This window comes from Herpailurus yagouaroundi, unplaced genomic scaffold (genome assembly GCF_014898765.1).
Source record: "Herpailurus yagouaroundi ecotype Mexico unplaced genomic scaffold, PumYag 355, whole genome shotgun sequence".
NCBI lineage: Eukaryota > Metazoa > Chordata > Mammalia > Carnivora > Felidae > Herpailurus > Herpailurus yagouaroundi.
In genome coordinates, this window is record NW_024412572.1 from 434,592 (window position 1) to 458,657 (window position 24,066).

General features: G+C 45.3%; 1 protein-coding gene across 6 annotated transcripts; it reads left to right on the forward strand.

Moving 5' to 3' along the window:
• The first annotated feature begins 3,891 nt into the window (after positions 1 to 3,891).
• Positions 3,892 to 18,322, forward strand: MFAP5 (microfibril associated protein 5). 6 transcript variants are annotated; one of them, XM_040462589.1, is made up of 11 exons: positions 3,892 to 4,005; positions 4,297 to 4,434; positions 4,964 to 5,023; positions 6,316 to 6,351; positions 9,875 to 9,919; positions 10,169 to 10,201; positions 10,621 to 10,656; positions 13,141 to 13,170; positions 13,898 to 13,985; positions 14,831 to 14,904; positions 16,535 to 18,322. In XM_040462589.1, the coding sequence occupies exons 3-11, from the start codon at positions 4,966 to 4,968 to the stop codon at positions 16,645 to 16,647; spliced, it is 513 nt and encodes a 170-aa protein (XP_040318523.1). In that variant the 5' UTR covers positions 3,892 to 4,005; positions 4,297 to 4,434; positions 4,964 to 4,965; the 3' UTR covers positions 16,648 to 18,322. The 6 variants fall into 6 exon arrangements, with proteins under 6 accessions (XP_040318523.1, XP_040318526.1, XP_040318524.1 ...); XM_040462592.1 differs by lacking the exon at positions 3,892 to 4,005 and having other exon boundaries at positions 4,188 to 4,434; positions 14,763 to 14,904; positions 16,535 to 16,646; XM_040462588.1 differs by lacking the exon at positions 3,892 to 4,005 and having other exon boundaries at positions 4,194 to 4,434.
• Positions 18,323 to 24,066: the final 5,744 nt, after the last annotated feature.

Sequence of the window (24,066 nt, forward strand, 5' to 3'; positions counted from 1 at the left end):
GACCCTGGATCAAGCATTCTACATCATTTCACATTTGCATGGTCAAGACAGCGTGGCCTACAATGCAAGACCACCAGTATCATCAGAAAATTTACATCAACCGGAGCGATGGGACAGACGCGCTATTGCAGATATAAGTTAAACGTTTTATTATGAGTTAACGGCACTGAAGGAAAACGACATGTTTTCCATACACTGATTTTACAGCCTTTCTGCCAAAATTCCTTTGTTTCTAGAGTAGCTGTTGCCCAATTTATAGGCCTGTTTCTGTTTGCTCTATTTGCCTCTGATCACTTCAATACATTGGCTATTTGTTCCACTTGCTATACTCCTTGTGAATTCTCTAACTAGTTACTTCTCTAGAATTCTATCCTCTCTACATATTGGCATTTGACTCATTTTTTGAAATGTTTTACCTAGAAATAGCAATTTTACTATTTTAAGTCTTCATCTCAATCCAATTCAAATGACCAAATTTTGATTTTGTTTAAATATATTTAAAAAAAATTTTTTAACATTTATTTATGAGACAGAGAGAGACAGAGCATGAATGGTGGAGGGTCAGAGAGAGAGGAAGACACAGAATCTGAAACACGCTCCAGGCTCTGAGCTGTCAGCACAGAGCCCGATGCGGGGCTTGAACTCACGAGCTGTGAGATCATGACCTGAGCCGAAGTCGGACACTCAACCGACTGAGCCACCCAGTCGCCCCAAATTTTGACTTTTTAAAATAACGTTATTTATTTATTTAAAACAATTTTTTTTCAACGTTTATTTATTTTTGGGACAGAGAGAGACAGAGCATGAACGGGGGAGGGGCAGAGAGAGAGGGAGACACAAAATCGGAAGCAGGCTCCAGGCTCTGAGCCATCAGCCCAGAGCCCGACGCGGGGCTCGAACTCCCGGACCGCGAGATCGTGACCTGGCTGAAGTCGGACACTTAACCGACTGCGCCACCCAGGCGCCCCTATTTATTTATTTTGAAAGAGAGAGCTCAGTGATTGAGGGGGAGGGGCAGAGAGAAAGGGGGAGAGAGAGAGAGAGAGAACCCCAAGCAGGCTGTGAGCTGTCAGCACAGAGCCCAACATGGAGCTGGCTCCCACGACACGGGAAATCGTGACCTGAGCCAAAATCAAGAGTCTGGTTAACGAACTGAGCCACCCAGGTGTCCCCAAAGTTTGCTTCTTACATGCTAATCATTCTACCTGCCAGGGATGAGTAAGACCTCACCTCTGCAATCAAGGAACTGGAAATAAATACAAAGGCAGCTCAGTAGAGAGAATGAAAAGCTCTTGAGAGGCAGGGGGTGCCTGGCTGGCTCGGTCTGTAGAGCATGCAGCTCTTAATCTCTTGGTCATGAGTTCAAGCCCCACGTTTGGATGCATAGCTTACTTTAAAAAAAAAAAAAAAAATTCTTCAGAAGAAGAGGAGACCAGAAAAGGTTTCTGGGAAGAGGCAGAGTCTAACCTGGGCTTTGATGTACACACGAGCATTTACTGACTGGGGTTGGGAAAGGATATTTCATAATGGAAGGAACAGAAGGTGCAAAGCGCAGAGGCATGAGGTGTTACAGCAAGTATGGGTTATTAATGAGTGGGAAGTTGTCTGAGGATGCACATTTCCTAGCTTCTAACTCCTGCACTGAGTCCATCGTTTAAGTTGGGCTGTTACTAGTTTATTGCTTCATTCCTCCACACACATTGCTCTCTGCCTTTCCTCCCTCCCCACCTCGTATAACCCTCCTCCCTTCTCGCTTTCCTTTTATGGGATTTCGTTTTGGCTTTTTTTTTTTTTTTTTTTTTGCGTTTAGGCCCTGGATTTAATTTAGCTGGATTGGACTGTAGTAATAACTTTTCTGTACATTTGCCCAGAGGCCTTCGGCTAATGGGTGTATTCTTTACAGGCCAATAAACAGATGAATAGAGCCGGTGCGCCGTCTCGCTGGCCTGCCTCCCTTCTCTTCCTTTGTACTTCCCCCATCTGCCATTGACTGGAGACCCTTTTCGAAAATGAAAATGTTCCTATGTGACTCAAACATGAGCTTGCCTGTATTAAGTGGCCTCTGCACCTGCCAGGCTATTCCATAGAGGACTTTCCTGTTCGCTCCAGCCACAGGCGATCCGCTAGCATTGGATGGGATCGTGGACTGCTGCCCAGGGAGTTCTTCCCCCGGGGTCAGTGGGAACCTCAGAAAACCAGAGGCTCACGGCTCTGGTGGGCAGTCGTTCATTTCTGACCCGTTGGTGTTACTACTTGCGGAAACATGCAACTTGACGATAAACCGATAGTGTAATCCAACGGAAGCTGACCAAATCACCTCGGGAAAAGCAAATCTGAGGTTCTCTCCCTACCTGGGCTCTGACCACAAATGGGGAACAATGCTGGAAGGAAAGGGCCACCATAACTGCAAGGAAGAGAAAATTAATCAGACCGCTTCAAGACAAACTGCGTTCCTGGAAGCCTAGGAAGCCCGGCACGAAGAAACGGTGGCTCTTACACCAGTGAGCCCGTGCTTCCTCTCCTTTCCTTCTAAGCTGCTGCTCCCTGCCTGCCTTCTCCCTCTGCCTTACTCCGGACATTCTGTTGCACTGTCGCTGCCCTAACTTCAGGCTCCCTCCTACGACCCCAGGAGAGCACCCCCTCCCACTGCCTGGGGAGGCTCTTCTCGGCTATGGTCTCGAGCTGGGCCAGCACATTGAGGTCATTGCTCCCCCTGCCAAATGACTGGGCTGGGTTCAGTTTGTCCATCTGTCTGAGCTTCATGGAAAACATGATTGTTGCTCTAAGCTCTCTATTGTATGTCCTGCCTCAGCTCTGCTTTGCCTCGGCTTTTTTGGTGCTTCGATCCCCACCCCCACCTCCCCGCCTTTGCTTTGCCGACTCTCACCAGACCGGAATCACATCTGTTTTCCAGCCCCGGCACGCTCACTGCACAGCACATGGGCGGAGGGCAAGTTCTCAGTAAGGCAGGTCAGGAAGAGCAGGGTTTTATGCTCAGATTTGTTCTAAACGGTGACCAGAACCCATGCGTCTCAGAGATGGAACACGTAGAGCCCCTTTGGAGGAGCTGAAGGTGCTATTTCCTTAGTTCTGCTTAAATCCAATGCTCTCCCTCCCAAATAACTAGTCTCCTTCCTCCCCTCTTCCCTCCTCCGCTCCTTTCCCCCTCCCTTATTTTTTCTTTTTCTAGTCTGTATTCTATTAACACTCTCTGTCTACCTGTGCTCTCCTCTAATTTAGCTCCTTTGGTCTACATTGTTTATCTCCTGACGAGCCAACAGATTAACTTGAAACTTAGACACTTAAATGCGTACGAGGTCAATGATCCCTCAGATTTGAGTTTCTGTAATTCAAGTTTGTTCCCTCCAAAGTGGAGATATATCTTTTTTTTTTTTTTTTAACCAGTCGAAACCTCTAGGTTTCTATGAATAAGAGCAAATACAAAGTCTTAAAAGCTCCTGGATCTGAGAAAGTTATCTATATGTTACACGATGTGGGGAAAAGTATGGTTGGAGAATAAGGCCAGCAGAATGAAACTGGCTCCCAATTTCCTTGGGGCTTCGGATAGCATGTTGTCCTTAAGATTCCAGAAACCAAGATGCTGAGCATAAGCTTAAACAAAGGCAAAAGACAGAAGAAGGTTGGCGTGTCCTCTCACAGAACTCCCTTACATTTCAAAAGGATTCAGAGAGTAGTGTATTTTTCAACTTTTCCTAAGCCTAAAGCAGCCAACCCTCCTCCTGGGCAAAGCTTATGTAGTGTCTGTGTTTGTTTGAAAATGGAATAAATAGGATGGGAAGGGAGGGGCAGAACCACATTCTGGAATGCATGTGTCAAGAAAGAGGCAAAGAAACAAGAGAAACACAGGGATATAAAGGAATTTGGTGGCGTTGATGAGGTAAATGTCAATAAAGAACGTGAGAGGGAAGGATGGCAGAATGATTCAAACACAGAAGATGGCCAGAGAAGGGGCAGACTGTGCAACGATGAGACGGAGCTACTTAGGTAAGGAGCCCAAGGAAAAGGAGGTGGGTGGAGGCTGGGGCCTGGGGCCAGGTTGCAAGAGGGAAAAGAAACTCATGGAAGAAAGGCACATGAGCGGGAGCCAGGCCTCCTAGGGAACGGCATATCACTCCCTGGTGTGGTCATAACATTTGGAATGAGGGTGTGAGTGACTGCGAATCCCAGCCCCTTCTCAGTCCAGCCCCATCACACTCCTCTAGCCTGGCTTTCTCCCTCTCTGTGTCTCTCTCTCTCTCTCTCTCTCCCTCACTTTCCCTCATCTCCTTGTTTCAGAGTAGGCCAAATTTGAAGTCCTTCCCAGGGAGTGGCCCTGTTCATCTTATTCTCCAGCCAAAGTAGAAACAGCGAGAGAAGGAGAGACACGTTCAGCAGCCAAAGGACTCGGTGGAAAGAGCAGAGAAAAAGTACACAGTGAGTTGTTTGATTGTACATTACCCTAAACAGACAGAGGGAGTGTGTGCGCGCGCGTGTGTGTTTGTGCGTGGGTGAAGTTGAAATTGAAAGGCCGGAGGGGGGGCAATGGGAAATGCCACTGCCTTAGAATTGAGCGGATATCCCGATTATCCGTGGAATTCAACAGGAGACACCAAGTTAAGCAGATGATATTAAAATAGCCACAGATATCAAGAGGGAAAATTAGACACTGGGGGATGAAGGAGGCCAAGAGTAGGGGCAAGCACAGACCATTTAGAACACAAAGTTTCCTCTGACTGGGCAGAAAAAAGCAATGCGAGTTAGAATAATGGTAAGTGATCACAGAATAGAATTGGGAAAAGACTGCTGGGTGAACGAAAAGAGAGAAAGGGCTTGAGTCACATGGGGGACCAGGAAAAACCCTGGGAAGACAAGGAGAGGGGCCCTGCAGGTACCCCTGCCTGAAGTCAAAATGCTGTTGTGTCCCTGAGCATTACAACCTCTACTCTCCCAACACCCCCGTCAGATATGCTGCTCTTGGGACCCAAGGTGCTTCTGTGTCTCACTGCGTTCATCATCCCCTCTGGTGAGTCCCTACCTTTGTTCTTTCCTCCCTACAATGCCAGCTCCTCAGCTATATGTGAGTGTGGAGGTGTAGGCTGGAGGGCAGGATGGAGGGGAAGTTGAAGAGGAACCACAGCAGGAGCGCCGGCTACTGAGTTCTAGAATAGCCATTAGAGAAATGAACAGGGGTGCCCGAGTGGCTCAGTCGGTTGAGCGTCTGACTTTGGCTCGGGGTCATGATCTTGTGGTTCGTGGGTTCGGGCTCCATGTCGGGCTCTGCGCTGACAGTGTGGGACCTGCTTGGGATTCTCTCTCTCTCCCTGTCTCTCTGCCTCTCCCCCACTCATGCTTTCTCTCTCTCTCTCTCTCTCAAAAATAAAAAAATAAGCTTAAAAAATTTTAAAAAGAAAGAGAGGAACAGATTTATGTCTGAGAAGAAAGGGCTAGGAGGAGATCAGAGATGACCTCGGACCCATACTAACCATAAGAGGGTCGCACACATAAACGTACAAGCAAACAAACAAACACCAAAGAAAAAAGAAATGGGCACCCAATTGCGTGCACAAACATACAGAGACAGCTAGTAAGAAACTGGACCAAATTCAATCCATAAAGGGAACCCGTGGGAATATATACACTCCCACTTAACCAACACTGGCTCCTGCAACACACAAACATATCCACACGCACACAAAGAAACACGTGCCTAACCACACACTCAAGTAAAGTCACTGAGCTAGAAGAGGGGCCACGGAAAGCGAACCCTCGGACGTTGACGAAATCCTACTCTATTTTATTTTCTCATTCTGCCAGATACAGACTGTGAGAAAATCACTTTTGAGGTTGTTCAGTAATGTAGCTCGTACCATGGAGGTTGTGATAGAACAGGGCACATTAGAAAGGCTGCTGGCCCCGTCTGCCCAATAGGACCCCACTCCTGTGGGGGATTGAGGGCAAGAAGGCACCCCCAAGCCAGGGCTTGGCAAAGCAGGGCTTTGTTCCCAGGAACTTGTTTTTCTTTGAGTGTTTCCCTGCCAGCACTAACGGTCTGAGGAATTTTGAAATTTTTCATTTTTGTGTTAAATAGGCTCCACGCCTAACGTGGGGCTTAAACTCACGACCTTGAGATCAAGGGTCGCATGCTCTACTGACTGAGCCGGCCCGGCACCCTTGATTTTGTATGGCACTACACAGAAATCCAATGCAGAAAAATCAAGTAAACGATTTTCCCGTCATTTTCTGGTTCATCTTATAAAAGCTTTATGGGGTGTAGAGCTAGAGTCATTTATCCCTTTTCTCTTTCCTTTGCCACAGACTGGACACCACTAGGAGCCAATGGTCAACGAGGAGGTACGTAAACCCATGGATCCGGGCTCTGTGTGTATTTTTTGTGTTTTGGTTATTGTTTTTTTTGTTTTTTTTTTTTTTTTTTTTTTAGTATTTATTTAAGTAATCCCGACCCCCAATGTGGGGCTCGAACTCATGACCCCGAGATCAAGAGTCACATGCTCTTCTGACTGAACCAGCCAGGTGCCTGCCCAATCTGCTGGGGTTCTTATCGGTATAATACGGATTAATGGTCCCAGTTAAAGAATCTGTAATATAAGAGAGAGACAGGGGCGCCTGGGTGGCGCAGTCGGTTAAGCGTCCGACTTCAGCCAGGTCACGATCTCACGGTCCGTGAGTTCGAGCCCCGCGTCGGGCTCTGGGCTGATGGCTCAGAGCCTGGAGCCTGTTTCCGATTCTGTGTCTCCCTCTCTCTCTGCCCCTCCCCCGTTCATGCTCTGTCTCTCTCTGTCCCAAAAATAAATAAACGTTAAAAAAAAAAAAAGTTAAAAAAAAAATCAAATTAGCAGATCACAACTGGCCTTTTTTTTTTTTGATAAATTAGCATAAACTAAAACAAAAAAGGAGTACTTTGCAAGTACATTGCAAGAGTAAAGCGGCATCATATACATCTGGTTTCAATTTTCTATGCATACACTGGGGCACAATACAATTTCTTCCTGGGCATCCTGGTACAGTAGATAAAAATGTGGAAACATGGCATTTTTTTTTTCACTGCTGTGGGTAAAGACGTCTGCATTCCTCAGTTTCTGAACCCACATCAGAGTTCTGAATTCATTTTTCTGGGCCCGTTACGGTCCAGTCCTTTTCCAGATGTTTGTGATGCTTCCTTAACAGAAATAGATGTGCTAAAAATGCCTGCTTAAGATTTCTTTTCAGAGAACATGCATGAACCCTAAAGAAACATTTATACACTGGCTGCTCACGGATAAGGTGGGTGATCTGAGGAATACACGGGCAAACAGTACTCTATCCAGAAATTTGGAGGCGACAGCAAGGAAACACTTCCAACCCCTCCGCTCTCCCACTGGTTTGCTTCCATCTCTGTGAGTGGCTGGACTGGAATGTAGGACAGGAAGGGAACTGGTGGGATGGCACCGTGTCCTGGAGAGGCTCCACGTCCCTCACGGTTTTTGGAATGACTCCGGTTAGTGGTTTCTCAAATGTCCTGGAGGATTGCAACAGCCTTGGATTTTTTTTTTCACATTTATTTATTTTTGAGAGACGGAGAGAGACAGAGCGTGAGCAGGGGAGGGGCAGAGAAAGAGGGAGACACAGAATCTGAAGCAGGCTCCAGGCCCTGAGCCGTCGGCACAGAGACTGACCCGGGGCTCGAACTCACAAACCGTGAGATCATGACCCGAGCGGAAGTCGGACGCTTAACCGACTGAGCGACGCACGCGTCCCAGCCTTGGATTTCTTTTACCAAAATTTGTCCTGAAGTAAGAAAAGCTAATGTTCAGTGTTAGAGATAAAAAGCCCCTTCTGTAGGATCTAATGACTTTATTTTTATTTTTTTAAGAGGATGATGTGGGGTTCTGGGTGGCTCAGTCGGTTGAGCGTCGGACTCTTGATTTTGGCTCAGGTCATGATCTCACGGTTCATAGAATTGAGTTTCCATCTGGCTCTGTGCTGAGTTGAGCTTGGAACCTGCTTGAGATTGTCTCTTTCTTTCTCTCTCACCTCTTGCTCCCCTCCCCCCCCCCCCCACTAGGGCTCTCTCTCTCAAAATAAATTGCTTCAAAGTGTTTTATTTTTCTTTGCCCTCTACCACAATGATCAATCGCTCTGGCACGCTTTATGAAAATGCTATTCTTTCCAGATTTAACCTGCCATTTAGACACTGACGGTTAAGGAAAAAAAGTCAAAGGAAACTATGTGAATTTGGTGACCCCTGGTGGGCAAAATGGATTGTGATGACAAGCCATCTATAAGGAAGGATACTTCTAGATGGGATACTTACTGAATATTCAGATGCTGGGGTGCCTGAGTGGCTCCATCAATTAAGCGTCTGACTCTTGATTTCATCTCAGGTCTACATCTCACGTTTCGTGAGTTCGAGCCCCCTTTTGAGCTCTGTGCTCGGCAGCGCAGAGCCTGCGTGGGATTATCTTTCTCCCCCTCTCTCTGCCCCTCCTCTGCTCACACACCCTTCCTTTCAAACTAAGTAAACATTTAAAAAAGAAAAAGCAAAGTAACAAAGCTGTGTTGACATCTAAATATTGTTTAAGTTTGTTTATTTTGAGAGAGAGAGAGAAAATGCGGGTAGGGGAGGTACAGAGAGAGCGAGGGAGAGAGAGAATCCCAAGTAGCAATCTCCATGCTCCGTTAACACAGAGCCAGGTATGGGGATCCATCTCACGAGCCAGGAGACCATGACCTGAGCTGAAATCCAGAATCTGACACTTAACCGACTGAGCCAGCCAGGTGCCCCTGTGTTTTAAAGCAGAGAGAGACAGCTGGTTTGGGATAGTGCTGTTATTTGTAGTTTTGATACAGTTTGCTTGTTTATCCTAATAGATTCCACCTTAAGGCTGGGACCGCTTATTATTATGTCTTCTCCTGCCTTCACCTTTCAATGTTCAACTGCAAGGTCATTCTCTACTATCATTGGCATTTCCCCTCCCCGCCCCTTCACCTCACTTCTCACTGAGCATCAGAAAATCATCCACATCACCCTTTGGGAACACGCTTATATGTAAGCGTTTCAGCAAACGGATAGCCAATTATGTCAAAATTATAATTATCATACTCAATGTCTTTGGTAAAGACAATTTTCATTTAACGAGAGCATCGCCAAGAGGCCATCAATCCATGGTACTTAAAACAAGCTGTAGGACCTTGGGTAAATTTTTTGTCTGGCGCTCAATTTTATCATCTGTAAAAACAGATTTCAATGGTGCTTGGCGCACAGGAAACCCAAGCTAGCAGTATGCTTATTATCCGGTAGGACGACGAAATGATGTGATTCTTCTCTTCCTATGCTTAACCCACGTATCATGAAGGAAGGGGGTGCCAGTGGAGGATTGTCTGACGGGCACAGAGGGGAAGGCACACAAAGGGAAAAGGATATTCTAGGCTAGGACTGTGTGGGTATATTCAGGGAAGTGGCAAAGCGTGACATTTGTTTGGGTTGCAGGGAAAGGACTTGGTTTGGGAAGCAAACAAAGGAAATCAACTGTGGGATACCCGCTACGTGTGGGCAGCCGTGCTGGACAGTTTCACTTCCTGGGAGTGCAAGAAGGGGAGGGGGACGGAGAGCGCCCAAAAAATATTTTCTGGGGGGGCACCCTGGTGGCTTGGTCAGTCAAGCATCCGACTCTTGATTTCGGCTCGGGCCATAATCTGGCAGATCGTGAGTTCGAGCCCTCCCTCGGGCTCTGCCCTGGCAGCCCAGATCTTGCTTGGGATTCTCTCTCTCCCTCTCTGTCCCTACCCCGCTCGTGCTCTCGGTCTGTCTCTCTCTCTCAAAATAAATAAATTGCAAAAAAATGTCTTCTGATTTTTTTTTTTTTTTTTTCCTCAGATGATGTGACTCCAGTGACTCCAGAAGCATTCACAGAAGATCCTAGTAAGCTACGCTTTTTATTTCTGTGCTTTCACACTGGGGCTAGAGGCCTACCGCTGATGCTGTGAACCTGTCCGATCTTTTCTCTCCCATTTCCTTCTCTGAGAGTCCCTCACCTTGGCCCAAGAGGTCACACTCTTCCGCTGCGATTTTTCTTGCCTCCTTGAAGACCGTCCCTATACCCTCCTTCCCCTTCCCTCTTTGCCACTTTTGCTTCCTGCATTTTTTATTCTCTGTGTTATACGTTTGCAGACCTGGTGAATGAGCCCTCTACAGATGAAACAGGTGAGTTGTACTACCGATCTTTTCAAATGGCATGATTCTTGTTAATGTTCACAACGTTCATTCCAGCGTTTGAATTAATCCTGTATTTTCATCCCTGAGAAAGGGATAGAGGGATTGTGGGTGTTTTGTTCAGTGACAAGTGGGATAAAAGGAAAGAGTCCCGCTCGTTTTCTGAAAAAGATGAAACAAGGTGGGTTAAGAGCTAACATAAGGCACGTGCAATAAAGGATACTGCCAGTAGGACACATACTCTCCGAAAAAATATTCCCCGTTACTTCAGTTAACTCTATTCCCTTGGGTAGAATACACAAACCCAGCCGTAGCCTTGACTTTGCCGTGATAACGTCCATTTTTCCACTCTGACTTCCCCCTTGCCAATTCAAAGCCCTCCTCACACCTGCTGTTTTGTGCCTTTTCAGTTCTGGCCGATATCGAGCCTTCCACAGATGACCTGGGTGAGTTCAGATCTGGGATCCCAGGGCCACTGGGGCCTTTCTGGGCTTTCCCCAGAGCCCATTACGGAAGGCGGTACAGCTGGTTAAGGTTCCTAAATAGCTACCACTACAGTTTGTGAAAATTCTTCCAACAGTTCAGTTTGAATTAGTGATATTTTTGATCCCCTAGTAGGTCCAGGGAGGGACTGTCCTAGGCGTCTGACGTACGAAACACCGAAGTGCCATATTCCCCTCAAAGTTTCCAAGACTGGATGGGTGAAGGCAAGATAAATATATACACAACTCACTGCTTGGGAAGATAAAAGGAAACTTTCTAGAAGTAATGGTTGAACTGATTCTTGAAAGAATTGGAGCCAGCCAGGCAGTCAAAGAAGGGACAGTATGCACAAAGATGTGAACGCAAAATAAGGCTTGGCACATTGGAGAAACTGAGCTTTTTGAATAATCAGGGCAAAAATCTACAAGGAATAAGTGGTAGGATGTAAGAAAAGGAGACAGAAACTAGATTACCTTAAAGAAATGGTTACTGAGAACCTGCTACTAGGTTTATAGGAATATAAACCGGGAACACAAAGGTGAACGACACTGATATCCTCCTACGAGATATTTTTTGTCTAATACATAAGATAAACAAATGGCTTTTTTTTTTTTAATTTTTCTTTTTTTTAACATTTATTTATTTTTGAGGCAGAGACAGAGCATGAACGGGGGAGGGTCAGAGAGAGAGGGAGACACAGAATCGGAAACAGGCTCCAGGCTCTGAGCGGTCAGCCCAGAGCCCGACGCGGGGCTCGAACTCACCGGCCGCGAGATCATGACCTGAGCCGAAGTTGGCCACTTAACCAACTGAGCCACCCAGGCGCCCCAACAAATGGCTAACTTTAACTTCATTCGGTTTCACAAAATGCCATAATCAAGATAAGCAAAAGAAGCTATGCAAGATGCGACAAAAGAGTCCCCCCGGTTAGGAAAGGCTTCCATGGAGGGCACAATGACTAAGTTGGTTCTTGAAAGACAAGTAGAAGTGAATCAAGTAAATAGGGAGAAGGGCCTTGGGGTAAAGAAAACAGTATGCGCAAAGGCTTAGGATAGAAATAAAAACCAATCAGAGAATAGTTTATACAAGGGAAGCTTCTAATCAGATTTATGAATTAGAAACCCAGCCAAGATGCTATGGCAATAGTCCCAGTAAAAAGATGATCGCCTGGGAGCGCCTGGGTGGCGCAGTCGGTTAAGCGTCCGACTTCAGCCAGGTCACGATCTCGCGGTCCGTGAGTTCGAGCCCCGCGTCAGGCTCTGGGCTGATGGCTCGGAGCCTGGAGCCTGTTTCCGATTCTGTGTCTCCCTCTCTCTCTCTGCCCCTCGCCCGTTCATGCTCTGTCTCTCTCTGTCCCAAAAATAAATAAACGTTGAAAAAAAAAATTAAAAAAAAAAAAAAAAAAAAAGATGATCGCCTGAACTGAGGAAGAGGTAGTGAGAATTAAGTGTGAACTGTAAGTGAGAGGGGACTGTGGAGATGATGTCCAGTTTTCTGTTGGGTAGCTGGTGGTACCATTCGCTGAAGAACAATTTGAATTGGTTCAAAGATGAGACAGTTTAAGATGTACTGGATTTGGGGGATCTTGGAAATACCCACAAACTCTTCCCTAAAGTGGCAGATGGATTTCCAGGTCTGGAGCTTAGAAGAGATCTGGGCTAGAAGCAGAAGCTGGAGAATTCTCAGCCGAGAAGCCCGCAATTGCAACTAGGGGGTAGATAAGACCACCCAGCATATTCCTATAGTATCCTGACTATAAACAACTCTTCCAATGGCATTTGTACACATCACTCCTATGGTTAGTGAATTCCTTCAAGACGATTCCCTCCTTGACTTATTATTCATTCTACAAGTTAAGCCCGTGTTTAACTTGACCCTAGGTTGGGTTTGGCTATGGCTGTGACTTTTACTATTCTTTGCTGAATAACACTTTCATCTAAGAACCCATGACGATGTATCTGATTTACAGAGAAGAAATTTTCCTTGATGAGCAAGAGCTTCTACAGGATAACAATCTCTTCTCTCCTTCGCTCTAGGATGCAGCTCTTCTGGGCATACGGCTTTTGTCCATACTAAATTTGCTTCTCAGCAACAACACAAAGCTACTCAAAATGCCATCAATTTTTCGATTCTAGAAGAGAGAGGACAGAGGCAAGATCAGATTTCCCACCCTAACTTCTAAATCTGTTCAGTTTTGTGGATCAAAGCAGTCCATTATGGGCTTTCTTTTAGAAGTTGCTAAAAGCATTATCAACCCATTTTTTATTCATGGGTGCCCCATATGGGCCCCAAGTGAGGCAACATGGGTGCCTCACTTTTTTATTAATGGGTGCCCCATATGGGCCCCAAGTGAGGCCCCAAGGTTACAAAGGGAAAAGGATATTCTAGGTTACAGAGGTAGTAAGTTCTAGAACTCATGGTAACTGAATGAAATTTCTGCCTTCCAGCTCCGGCCAATGACAAAAATACCACAGCAGGTATGATTGCCTTTTGCATGTCTTTTTCTTCAGCTTTCTTCTTGGGGATTCCTTATCTCCTTGTTCTTTGGCGGGTACTTGCTGTACCTTCTAGTTTGCTTTCCATTCTTCCTCAAAGAGTATTTTTAATGCCCTTCATTCCTGCTCTCCTTTATGAGCTCCTGTCCTCGAGGTCATGAAGAAAAGATGGGACCACTGTTGGATGATCCCAAAGCAGTCCTCTTCCTGAGCTACCTTTGGACTTTCTGTGGTGGTTAGTGTGTGGGGAACTGACTGCAAGGACAAGAGGACTGTAGGTGTCATGGGCAAAGTTGCTTTCTGTAATGTACTGATGATTCTGATGGGCAGCTAGGACTGAAAACTACTGCAACAGAAACCGTGACCCACCTAAGAGTTCTTATTCTCGAGAATGGAGTCAGCAGCATTTCATTTCAGTTTGGCATTTCACACTGCCGCCTGGATAACCCTAGAAAGACTTTCCTAGAAGAACTCTCAGAGATTATTTTAGCTACTTCTGGGTCCAGGTAGGAAAGCACCTAAATTTTATTTCAGCCAGTTTCCTACTGTTCTGCTTTGTTGAACAGGAAGGGCATTCCCCACATTACAATGATCCTGTGTAGACTATTTTGTGTTCCCCCCCCCCCCCGCCCCGCTCTCTGTACCTTCCTCCATGTCTTTAATCCTTTGTTCACGCCTCTCCCTGTTTTTCTGTATTGGACTTCTTCAGATTGCCGGGATGAAAAATTTGCTTGCACGAGACTCTACTCGGTGCATCGGCCAGTCAAGCAATGCATTCACCAGTTATGTTTCACTAGGTAAGGGATCCCAGGATGTGCAGAAATCGCCTTCCCTGGTAGTGGTTTCATGTCAGTAACTACGCAATGAGCACCCACTGTGGAACTTCAGTCTTTAGTGGCAGAGAAATTTTGAACATGACCCTCTTAGGGCGGTGCCAGATAGAACCTGGAGTCGGACCTGGGTTACGCGGAAAACAGCCTGACTATTACGACTAGATGTTAGAAGGCAAGGGAAGTGAGGGCTGGAGAAAGGACAGTCACGAGAGAAATACTAGTACAGTGAATCTATGACCCCACAGAAAAAGGCTGAAGCAAAGGATCCAGCTCTCAGTGTCAGAAATAGTGAAGAGCAGTATTAGGCTTGACTCCAGGAGGAGTGTGCAAAGTGGCACTAAGAGCAATTAATACCACGGGGCGCCTGGGTGGCGCAGTCGGTTAAGCGTCCGACTTCAGCCAGGTCCCGATCTCACGGTCTGTGAGTTCGAGCCCCGCGTCAGGCTCTGGGCTGATGGCTCAGAGCCTGGAGCCTGTTTCCGATTCTGTGTCTCCCTCTCTCTCTCTGCCCCTCCCCCGTTCATGCTCTGTCTCTCTCTGTCCCAAAAATAAATAAACGTTGAAAAAAAAAATTAAAAAAAAAAAAAAAAAGAGCAATTAATACCATTCCGTCCCCTTCCCTCCTCTGGGAGGGAAAAATCAGCCCAAAATACTTAAGGAAAGAAATCGAGAGAGGAGGGAAACAGACAGGGGAGAGTGGGGAGTACAGGAGCTGACGAGGCACCCCTGGCCCATATACAGACTAGAGTTCTCCCTCCCGATGGTTTTTGCTATCTCTTTCCTTAACCATGTTACTGGGACTCCGGCAGCTTACGACGTATGTACATCATCAACAATGAGATCTGCTCTCGTCTTGTCTGTAAAGAACATGAAGTAATGAAAGGTAAGATGATATCTGGTTTTTTAGTGGGGAGGGCAGTGATGAGAGAGGTAAACAGAGACGTGATCCTGATGGATCCAAGGTCTGGCTTCGGAGGAGGGGCTTTAGGTCACCCCCTGAACTGCCATCAGTGCCTGCCCCACGTTGTGCTAGATAAGCAATCAAGGTAAAGCAGTGTGCTTCGTATATAAAGATAACCCTAAGGAAGATATCTTGGATCTCTTTTCAGCAAGATTCTAACTCCCAACCTCTCCCATAGAGAGAGCTTTCTGAAGCTGGAACTGTTTTGGAGATCATTCACTGGAGTTCTAGGTGAAAAGGCCGAATCGGGGGCACCTGGCTGACTCAGGCTGGGAATTCAAGCCCCACGTTGGGTGTAGAGATGACTAAAAATCAATAAATAAAAACTTGAAAAAAAAGGCCAAGTCAGCCATCACAAATAATAGACTCTACTACCGGCAGCCATGTTCACAAATGAAAAAAAAGAAAAAAAGGGGAAAAAAAAAAAAAAAAAACCTCCACTATTTGGAGACGATTGATGTTTGGACAGGGCCTATCAGTAAATACAAAACAGGACATTTAGAAGCTGGCTACATTTGAAACAGTTTATCAATTCCAGGAACTACTTACATTACTTAATGCAAAAATTCAGGGGTAGGGGAAGGTAGAAAAACCTGATAAAAACAATTAAAAGGGTCCAACGTGTGTGGTTATACACCGTGCATTGTGGGAACAAAGATACCTCTCACCTTCTCCCTGGCCGGCCCCAAACGATAAGTGTGGTTGGTGAAGGCACCACAGACACAGCCCCTTCTGACTCAACAGCCCGTCTTGCACGGAGCTGCTGAGTAAGAGCTGTAGTTAACTTCGCAGAAGGAAACTTGTTATTTGCCCCCATTGGCCTTGTGCAAGCCACCTGCAAGGGAAGCACCTTGAGACTGAGGATGAGTATTTGGGACTTGGGCACTTTCAAGTGTCTCAGGGGACTTACTAAAGTTAGCCATTTGCACACAGTAAACACTTAGATAGCTAGTGAATAATTGAATGTCACTTTTTTGCTATTCAATAAGCCCATGATTAGAAGAATCGGGAGCTAGGCGTGTAGAGCAGCCTAAAATTCACCGGCCAGCCACCTGTGCTAGGTACTTAGCATACATTATTTGGTTTTAATACAACTACACTGTTGAGGCAGGTATTTCATGCTTCTTTTACTGCAAGGGATAGTGAGGTTCAGAAAAGTTAAGTAACTTTCTAGTAAGCAATAAATAACCAGTGAGCTGCAGATCGGGGGTTCTAATCCAGATCTGTTTCTCTTCAACCTTTCACGACAGCACACTGCTGTCTTCTCTTTCTCTCTTTTTTCAAAAGTTTATTTACTTAGAGAGAAAGAGAGAGAGAATGTATAGGGAAGGGGCAGAGAGAGAGAGAGAGAGAGAGAGAGAGAATCCCTAGTAGGCTCCGGGCTGTGAGCGCAGAGGGCAAGGCAGGGCTCGAACTCATGAACCGTGAGATCACGGCCTGAGCTGAAATCGAGGGTCGAACACCCAACCAACTGAGCCACTCAGAAGCCCCGGGTCTTCTCTTTCTCCCAAAACGCCAGCCCTTTAGGCATTACTCTCTGCTTCTCTTCTAGATGAACTTTGCCGTCAGATGGCCGGTTTGCCCCCAAGGCGACTCCGCCGCTCCAACTACTTCCGACTTCCTCCCTGTGAAAATGTGAACGTGCAGAGACCCAGTGGTCTGTGATGATCAAGGAAGAGGAAGGAAGAACATGTGGGTGGGAGGAAGAGAATGGTCTAACATGAGCAACCATTGTCAGCTAACCCATAGACATTAGTAGTTCTTAAACCAATCCCTTTGTAGTGTCTAGCTTTGACCCCCCACTCCCTGATTTATTACCCAGACCGGTAACAAAGTCTATGTTATAGCATGGTTTTGCCGCTTCTCACTACCATAGACGTAGTAGATCAATGATAACCAAGTGGCTTATGTACAAACAGTCTACATACGGTTTCAAAGGAAAATAAACGTGAGGTTAATATTTACAATTTGAATCTGTCTGAAATAGATCTTAGGGTGGAAGAAGCTGTCACTAGTTTGGCCACAGGACATCATTTCTTTGATTTTCAAGCATGTCCTAGATGAACTCCCCATTTACAAGTTCCTCTTTACTCTTATGCTAACTATTTTGCTGGATTTGCCTGCCGGGTCTTCCGGAAGAGTCATGGTAATGTGCGTAGTCCCAGAGATTTCTGAGGCCAAGAGTTAGACAATCCTACCAGCAATGTCTAAAGACCCAAGATGAGATCTGCTAAGGCTGAGGCTAAAGAGGAGTAGGCCAAGTATGGAACTTGGACTCATGGTTCCCTATTCAATTTTTCACGCGGTTGTCCCAAACGGGCAAGTAGGGCTAAAAAGTCCTATTTACTTACTCATTTATGGTCGTGTGGGGTAGGGGTTAGCCCACCTTCCCAAATTAATTAGACAACTTAATGTTGGTGTGAATTTCCTTGGCTACTCCTTTCACCCCATTACTAAACGAAATCTGTAGAGAATATTGTGCAAATGGATTCTGGAAAAGCCTGATTGGGGCCTTAAGAAAGACATTCAGACCTCATCTTTAATGGGCAGACAAAGTTTACCTAGTGGTTTATAAGAAAGAATAAAAGAAATAATATTCAGACAACCTACATTCTTAAGACATGCTGCCACAGTAGGCCCTGGTAAAAGTCCCCATCTTTACCACGACAAGGTTAAGTTTATGTGAGTTCTAAGGTTTTTTAATTCTGTGATTTAAGATTTAAATGCATTATTCATATTTCTGGAAGCCTAGATGCAATCTGATTCACAACCACCATGTCTGCTTTGTGAGGGGAGAGATATCCTATATTAGGAAGCAGTCCACAACGTAATAGAAAAAAATCCCATTGTAAGTGACCAATTACAGATTGTAGCTCCTTCTACCTGAAGAACTTAGCAACTTTCCACAAAGGCCAATGAAATTCAAGTAGGAAATAGAGGAATTTGAGGCAAGTTGTTATACACCACAGAATTCCACTTGGTAGTGTTGGATCCTTTTCATATTGTAAGAAAACTGTAAATGAGGATCAAACTCTGGAGGTTGAGAAACAATTTAGCCTAGTGGGATTTGCTCAGCTGATTGAAGAGAAATGCTAGGAAAAGACCAAAGCATGTAATCTCTCCTCCACAGCCTCTAAAAGTAAATTTGCTCATATATAGACAGACATGTTGAATGCATTTTGTAACCACTGTAGAGAAAACTCACAGGCTGAGTTTCCAAGAATCGTTTAAGAATCTCTCCACGCACGTGACCCTCCAACGGAGCACCTCAATCCCAGGATTGTGTATATTGCAAATTAAACACTCTAAAATAAATGTTTCTAATTTCCTCCTCAGAAAAGAGCAGTCTCTGATCTGTTTCTTTTTCTCTTCTATGTTTAGAAAGACCCCAACTGATGTTTTCATCCCCCTTGGGAAAAGGGAGTGCCAGTATCGCTCTCCACTATTCTCTATTGTACCCTTCCTACAATTTTGCCATTGGTTCTTCCAACACTCCAATTTACTCTCCTCCGGAAAACTCCTCAATTCACCAGAAAGTTCCTTTTCTTTCCTGCTCCGTGTGACAATCTTTACCTACCAACAGTCTTGCTAGGTAAAGCTTCATGCTTCACTCCCTTCTCTTTTGCTTGATCATGTGCCAGTGTTTTCCATTTCTCATTGTTCTTATGTGATTGACCTTTTTTTTTTCACTCTTGACATATAAACCAACACTTCTTTTTTTCTGTAATGTTTATTTTTGAGAGACAGAGACAGAGTGTGAACGGGGTGGGGGGGGGGGCGCAGAGAGAGGGAGACACAGAATCTGAACCAGGCTCCAGGCTCTGAGCTGTCAGCACAAAGTCCGATGCAGGGCTCAAACCCACGAACCTCGAGATCACCACCTGAGCCGATGTCAGATGCCTAACTGACTGAGCCACCCAGGTGCCACCAACATTTCTAACTTGCTTCCCATTCTGTCTTTCCTCCACAACTTCCCCCTAAGGACAGTCCCAGGTCAGTTTCAGGATGTTGTTTTGGTCCTGTTCTTTCCCCGTGTACCCTTGCCCCCTGGCAGAATTTCATTCACCTCCTTTTTGTTGTTTTTCACCCTTGCCCCCCATTTCAGGTTCCTGATGCTCTAGTTTTCGTCTCTGGTCACTTCCATGAAAGGATTTGCAAGCCTTGTTCTCTTTTAGGCATTAATATTATCCCTTTCCTGGTGAGCACAAATGACCATATTTTATAGCCAGGAACTTATAGTTAGACTAAAAATGATTCTTTGAAACAAAACAGTGCAACTTTAATGTCGGAACTAAAGGATTTTGTGAAAGTATCTCCAGGCAATTTTTGAGATTGTATGCCTTCCTGGCACCTTGAAAGATGGCAGTGTCATCTGCCTATCCATGAAGTCTACTCTTGTTTTCTCTGCCCAGATTGAGTTGGTCTGGCTCTGAGCCTAACTTTTTCTATAAAACATGCTTATGAAAATTCTCCTTTCTCCTTGAATGGGAAAAATTCAAGTGTGCACTGTACTCTAAATATAGTTCCATGCACACTTTCTCTGAGTATTCTTTTGACTCACAGGCAGATGGTGCGAACCCCAGCTGGTCTCCCCACTTCTGAGCCTTACTTTTGATGACATCAAGTCGTATATGTTGCTAGCCACAAGCTCCTCCCTCCTCTGCTTCGGGGTGTTTGTGTGTAACCAGATATGTGACACCCGGTCCGAGGCGCAAACAACTTGCAACCTCTAACATTCTCCTTCCTTCTGTCCCGAAGCAACCGTAAGAAAGAATTCTGAGAAGCAACAGAAAAGAAGATAGAAAAGCATCAGACAAGGGGAGTCAGAGGATGGGAGCGTAATGGCAGGTTGACATCAAGACAGGGGACCACGATGCTTGAAGACAGGAATTCACAGATCTGATGGGAAAAGGGAGTTCAGCGAAGAGGTTCTGAGAGACCTGGAACTTTCACAGGGTAGAATGGAAAGACATCAGGGGCACGGTGGAAGGGAGGCAGGACTGTCCTTACGGATTTGTCCCCTCCTGGAGGCAAAGATTTGGTTAAAAACACAGAACTCCAATCAAAATCACAATCCTGTATCATTTAGCATTTTCACTAACCAAACATCAGGGAAAGTGACTTGTTGAGGTTCTCTGCGGTAGAGAAAGGAACGTGTGGCTACAGTTTTTTTCTTTCTTTTTCTTTTTCTTTTTTCTCTCTAAAAACCAGTCAAGCAGAGCCAGAAGCAGCAGTCAGACGACAACTTCTGGGCAGAACCTGAGATGGAAAAAGCAAATGCTGTTTATATAAATAGAGGTGCAGAACCGTAACTTCCTGTTGACAAAATAAGCTTCACTTCACCTCAAACCCTCAATTTCTTTTTTAAATAGTTGATACAGGCTTTTTTTTTTTTTTTTGTCCTTTCAATTTGTCCGATCACTTTCAGCAAGGTTCTGGTTTTTTCCTAAGCCAGGGGTCCTGCATTTTTGGTCTCTATCTCTGGTATTTTTCTTTCCTCTCCCTTTTCCATTCTTCTGTGGGATTACCTCGTCATATATTTGTACTATGTAGCTTTATGGGGTGCATTATTAAATTTACATAATAAGCCATGAGGATTGAGTTCAGGATGATCTCCTAAATTTGTATGAGATTCACCTCCTCTCCTAACCCGCCCCCCCAAAAAAAATAAGGAACAGATGAGCTTTGAGCAAATATAAGGAACTGTTTAATGGAAAATAACAAGGATGATACTTAAGGGATTGATGGGCATTGAGATATCAACTGTGTCATTAAATACTATTTCCTAATATGGTGTTCTGTTCCTAAAGGTCAAGCACAAGGAGTTACAATGAAGAATAATGAGGACTGCACAGAAAAACACTTCTTCCATTTGTATAAAATTACATCTATCTATCTATCTATCTATCTATCTATCTATCCATTCATTCCTGAAAACTGCTGAAAGTTTGGGAGGAAGAGAAAGTTTTGGGTTTTGTTTTGTTTTGTTTGTTTGTTTGTTAGATTTTGTGTATTTAAGAAATCTCTACGCCCAACACGGGGCTCAACCTCACAACCCCGAGATCAAGAGTTGTAAACTCCAGGGACTGAGCCAGCCAAGTGCCCCCCCAAAAAGTACTACTAATACAAAGAAGCTTATGAAAATGGGTAATGTTGACCTCAAAATCAACACGTGTTGAAAACAAAAATTGCTTCAAAAATGTTCACATAAAATCAGGAATGGCAGCTCCTGAACTGGTTTTTCAGAGAAACTAGTTTGCTGGAAGGTAATCTATAACTTGATAATGTTAAACTATGTTCTTCTGTTGCCAGTATCTCACAGAAACGGGGATGGAAAGATCTGGCACAGGGTAATAAGTGGTAAAGTACAATATTTCATAAAATAAATTATGACTTGAATTTGTAAGTACAATTCCTTAGAATCATAATAGGTTCTGATGACAGGGGGCAGGAATAATTTCTCTCTTGCCACACAGCCACTGAAAAATATATCATGGAGCACCTAGGTGGCTCAGTCGTTTGAGCGTCTGGCTTCAGTTTAGGTCATGATCTCATTCACGGTTTGTGGGTTCAAGCCCCGCATCGGGCTCTGTGCGGACAGCTCAGAGCCTAGAGCCTGCTTTAGATTCTCTGTCTCCCTCTCTCTCTGCCCCTCCCCCGCTCACACGGTCTCTCTCTCTCTCTCCCCCTCTCAAAAATGAACATTAAAAAAATATATATATCATCTATGCATGGGGCATCTACACTCAAATCAACATGGTTCTAGGTATAATAATATATACTTATATATTCTTGTTCATTTTCTTTTCTTAAGGTTTGCTTATTTCTTTGGAGAGAGAGAGCATGCGCACACAGGCGAAGAACAGAGAGAGAGGGAGAGAGAATCCCAAGCAGGCTTCACGATGTTAGTGCCACCAGGGGCAGATCTCACCAACCATTGAGATCATGACCTGAGTGGAAACCAAGATTCAGGAGCTCAACCAACTGAGCCGCCCAGGAGCCCCCATCTTGCTCGTTTTAAAAACATAAAAGAATCCGTGTTTGTTTCAGGGCCAGTTCTGATGAGCATTCACTAGGTGTGTGTTTCTGAGTGAATGGCTTCTCTACTGTAAATTTATGGGAGTACATCTACCTTAGGAGTGGTTCTGAGAATTAACAAGATCATGTATTCAAAATGTTTAGCACCTGTAATATTACATATTTAAGAAAACAATACGATTTTTTTCCACTTAAATGCACTGCTGTCTTCCTAACTGTTCTTGACCAGGGTGACTCTTCTGTTCTTTTCCTTGTAACATAATGAGATAACCCATGCTGACTCACCACTGAGCAGGAGGGTGGGGAAGCCTGCAAAGGGTGTTTAATGTCACCAATGCCAGTTTCTCTACAGTTTACGGTTTCTAACTTTAAATTTTTTCAGCAGCCAAAATCTTCTTTTATTTTTTTTTAACGTTTATTTATTTTTGAGACAGAGAGAGAGAGAGACAGAGCATGAATGGGGGAGGGGCAGAGAGAGAGGGAGACACAGAATCGGAAGCAGGCTCCAGGCTCTGAGCCGTCAGCCCAGAGCCCGACGTGGGGCTCGAACTCACGAACCGCGAGATCATGACCTGAGCTGAAGTCGGACGCTCAACCGACTGAGCCACCCAGGCACCCCACCAAAATCTTCTTTAATAAGTCCGTGGGATCTGGGGTTAGTTTTTGTATCCCCTGGCAGGCCCCTCCGTCTCTGGCACATTCCGCCCTTGGAATGCACTTCGGGTTTGGTGTGGCTGTGTTGGGTTGGCGAGACCTTGCCCAAATGCCTGTACACCTCTTGGCCCTTTCCAGGGCCACAGCCACAGCCCTTGGGGGAGTCCGGGGCCAACTGGTCGAAGGTGAGGATCTTGCCCCGGCCTTGAGGACAGGGCCTCAGGGGCGCACTACCTTGGGGACATGCACGTCATCTGTTATTGTCCCTACAACCACAGCTGTTTTGTCATCTCGGCCAGGAAGGTTCAATTTCCAATGGTCTGGGAACGACGGAGGCGACTGGTTGGTGCGACACAAACCTGTTCGTTACAACTCTGTTGAAGGTGTAATTGCCTCATCTGACCAGAAACCTATTCAGCTCGCCCAGCCTTGGGCAGATGCTTGGGTTCCTTGCGCTCAGGTTTCCCAACCTTGTGGCAGATGGCAATTCGCAGGATGCGACCTTTGACCTCAACAATCCCAGACTAAATTTAACTTTATTTATTTAAAAAAATTTTTTGGGGGGGCGCCTGGGTGGCTCAGTAGGTTAAGTGTCCGACTTCGGCTCAGGTCATGATCTCGTGGTCCGTGAGTTCAAGCCCCGCGTCGGGCTCCGTGCTGACCGCTCAGAGCCTGGAGCCTGTTTCGGATTCTGTGTCTCTCTCTCTCTCTCTGACCCTCCCCCGTTCATGCTCTGTCTCTCTCTCTGTCTCAAAAATAAATAAACGTTAAAAATAAAAAAAAAAAATTTTTTTTTTACTGGTTATTTTTGAAAAAGAGAGAGAGAGAGAGAGCACAAGTAGGGGAAGGGCAGAGAGAGAGGGAGACAGAATCCAAAGCAGGCTCCAGGCTCTGAGCTGTCAGCACGGAGCCCGATGTGGGGCTCGAACTCACGAACCCTGAGATCATGACCTGAGCCAAAGTCAGATGCTTAACCAACTGAGCCACCCAGGTGCCCCCTAAAATTAACTTAAAATTTTTCTTATCAGGTTTTCTTTCTTCCTTCCTTTTCAAAGATCGTATTTCATTCTGAAAGCAGCCCCCAAGAGGTGGATATTTAAAGGGATCATTGCTCCTATGATTCCATTGCTGACTGGAAACAAGATTTTGAGAAGCCAAGAGGTTCTGCAAACTCCCTAAAATTTAGTGTCATGGAACCACAGCTGAACTTAAACATTCCAAAACTTAGGTTCATGTTTGTTCCACTGCAAAAAGAAGATTCAGAGACAAAGGTGTTTAGAAATCAGAAATATTTGGCCTGCCAAAGGTTTGTGTAAGCGTCTAGACTTAAAAAAAAAAAAAAAAACTGGCGGGGGCACCTGGGTGGCTCTGTCGGTTGGGCGTCTGACTTCA